The sequence below is a fragment of the Parasteatoda tepidariorum genome, chromosome X1 (assembly GCF_043381705.1).
Source record: "Parasteatoda tepidariorum isolate YZ-2023 chromosome X1, CAS_Ptep_4.0, whole genome shotgun sequence".
Classification (NCBI taxonomy): domain Eukaryota; kingdom Metazoa; phylum Arthropoda; class Arachnida; order Araneae; family Theridiidae; genus Parasteatoda; species Parasteatoda tepidariorum.
Window position 1 is genome coordinate 63,785,335 of NC_092214.1, and position 1,204 is coordinate 63,786,538.

The 1,204-nt window shown below is 29.4% G+C and overlaps 1 protein-coding gene across 1 annotated transcript in view; it reads left to right on the top strand.

The window, feature by feature from the left end:
• LOC107452602 (protein O-mannosyl-transferase TMTC1) overlaps positions 1–576 on the top strand; it is a 183,587-nt gene extending 183,011 nt beyond the window's left edge. Inside the window, exon 18 of the mRNA XM_043054161.2 lies at positions 207–576. Within this exon, the coding sequence (XP_042910095.1) occupies positions 207–365 (159 nt within the window). The 3' untranslated portion in view covers positions 366–576. The remainder of the gene's footprint in view (positions 1–206) is intronic.
• Positions 577–1,204: the final 628 nt, after the last annotated feature.

The following is a 1,204-nucleotide window of genomic DNA, read 5'->3' on the forward strand; positions in this document are numbered from 1 at the left end:
CGCATATAATAGATAGATAGATACATTGTTTTTCCTTTATTGGCAATTTTTATAAAGTTTATAAAGTTATCTAACAAAAATAAATTCTGAATATTTGCCCTACTTCTTTAAGAATCTCTAGAAACCAAGATCGGTAGACAATTTAGAAGTTCGGCATAGTACCTTTAATGTGGATTGCCTGTGAATTTTCTCTATTTTTTTTCCAGGGTGCATGCCACCATGCATTGCGGCATTATCATGAAGCATATATTTTGGATCCTGATAACCAACTTCTGCATGAAAATATGAAAAAATTGAAACTTCATCTTGTAGACGGTTCTGGTACTTGTGGCAGAGATCAACTAAACACTTGTAAAAGTCGGTGACAGTTAATGGGAAACGGTAGGCTGGGACCATTTATGAGCTAAGATGTTTCTTTGGCAAACTCAGCAAGAAAAACTATGTATAAAACTGAAGTTACTTCAATGAATTGTAAGCAAAATGTTATTCGTTTAGATCGCTGTGGTGTATAGTGAAATATTGTGTGTCACTTTGTTTGATTTTGATACATAATAAATTTATTGGTATTTGTATCTGTATCGAAGTATTTAATATTTTTATCGCAGCGCACAACCAACCAATTTCTACTAAATAAAATATTTCATGGAACAAAATATTTTTCTAAACCTTCTAAGAGAGAGGGGGAATAAAAAGCCGTTGAAATATAAAAAAAAAAAAACTATGTCTGTTGAAAACTTTAAAACCAGTTAGATTACCTGATGAAAAATGGAAGAGTTTCTAATAATAGGGTTTCAAGTTTTCTCTGTTTTTTCGGCAATCAGGCAGATTTTGAAGTTCAGTATATTTATTCCTTGATCAAATATTAATTTTCAACAGCTAACTCATATACTTTTTTGATTTCATTTTTGACAAGGATTTTAAATATGTAAAAATAAGGGAGATACTTTTGTAACACTCGGTATTTATTATACTAATAATCTAACCTTAGCATACTTTTAGGCTGAAACTCAAAATCTGAAATAAATCGGTTGAATAATTCTTGAGGGATAACATTTACTTTTGGAATTTGACGTACCTTTTACTTTTGGAATTTTATTCAATTATTACAATAAATATTACGTATATGTAAAAACGTACAGTAAACTGAACACGGATAAAAACTATTCTGAAAAAAATTACTTTAAATATCGTAATAATATTTCAA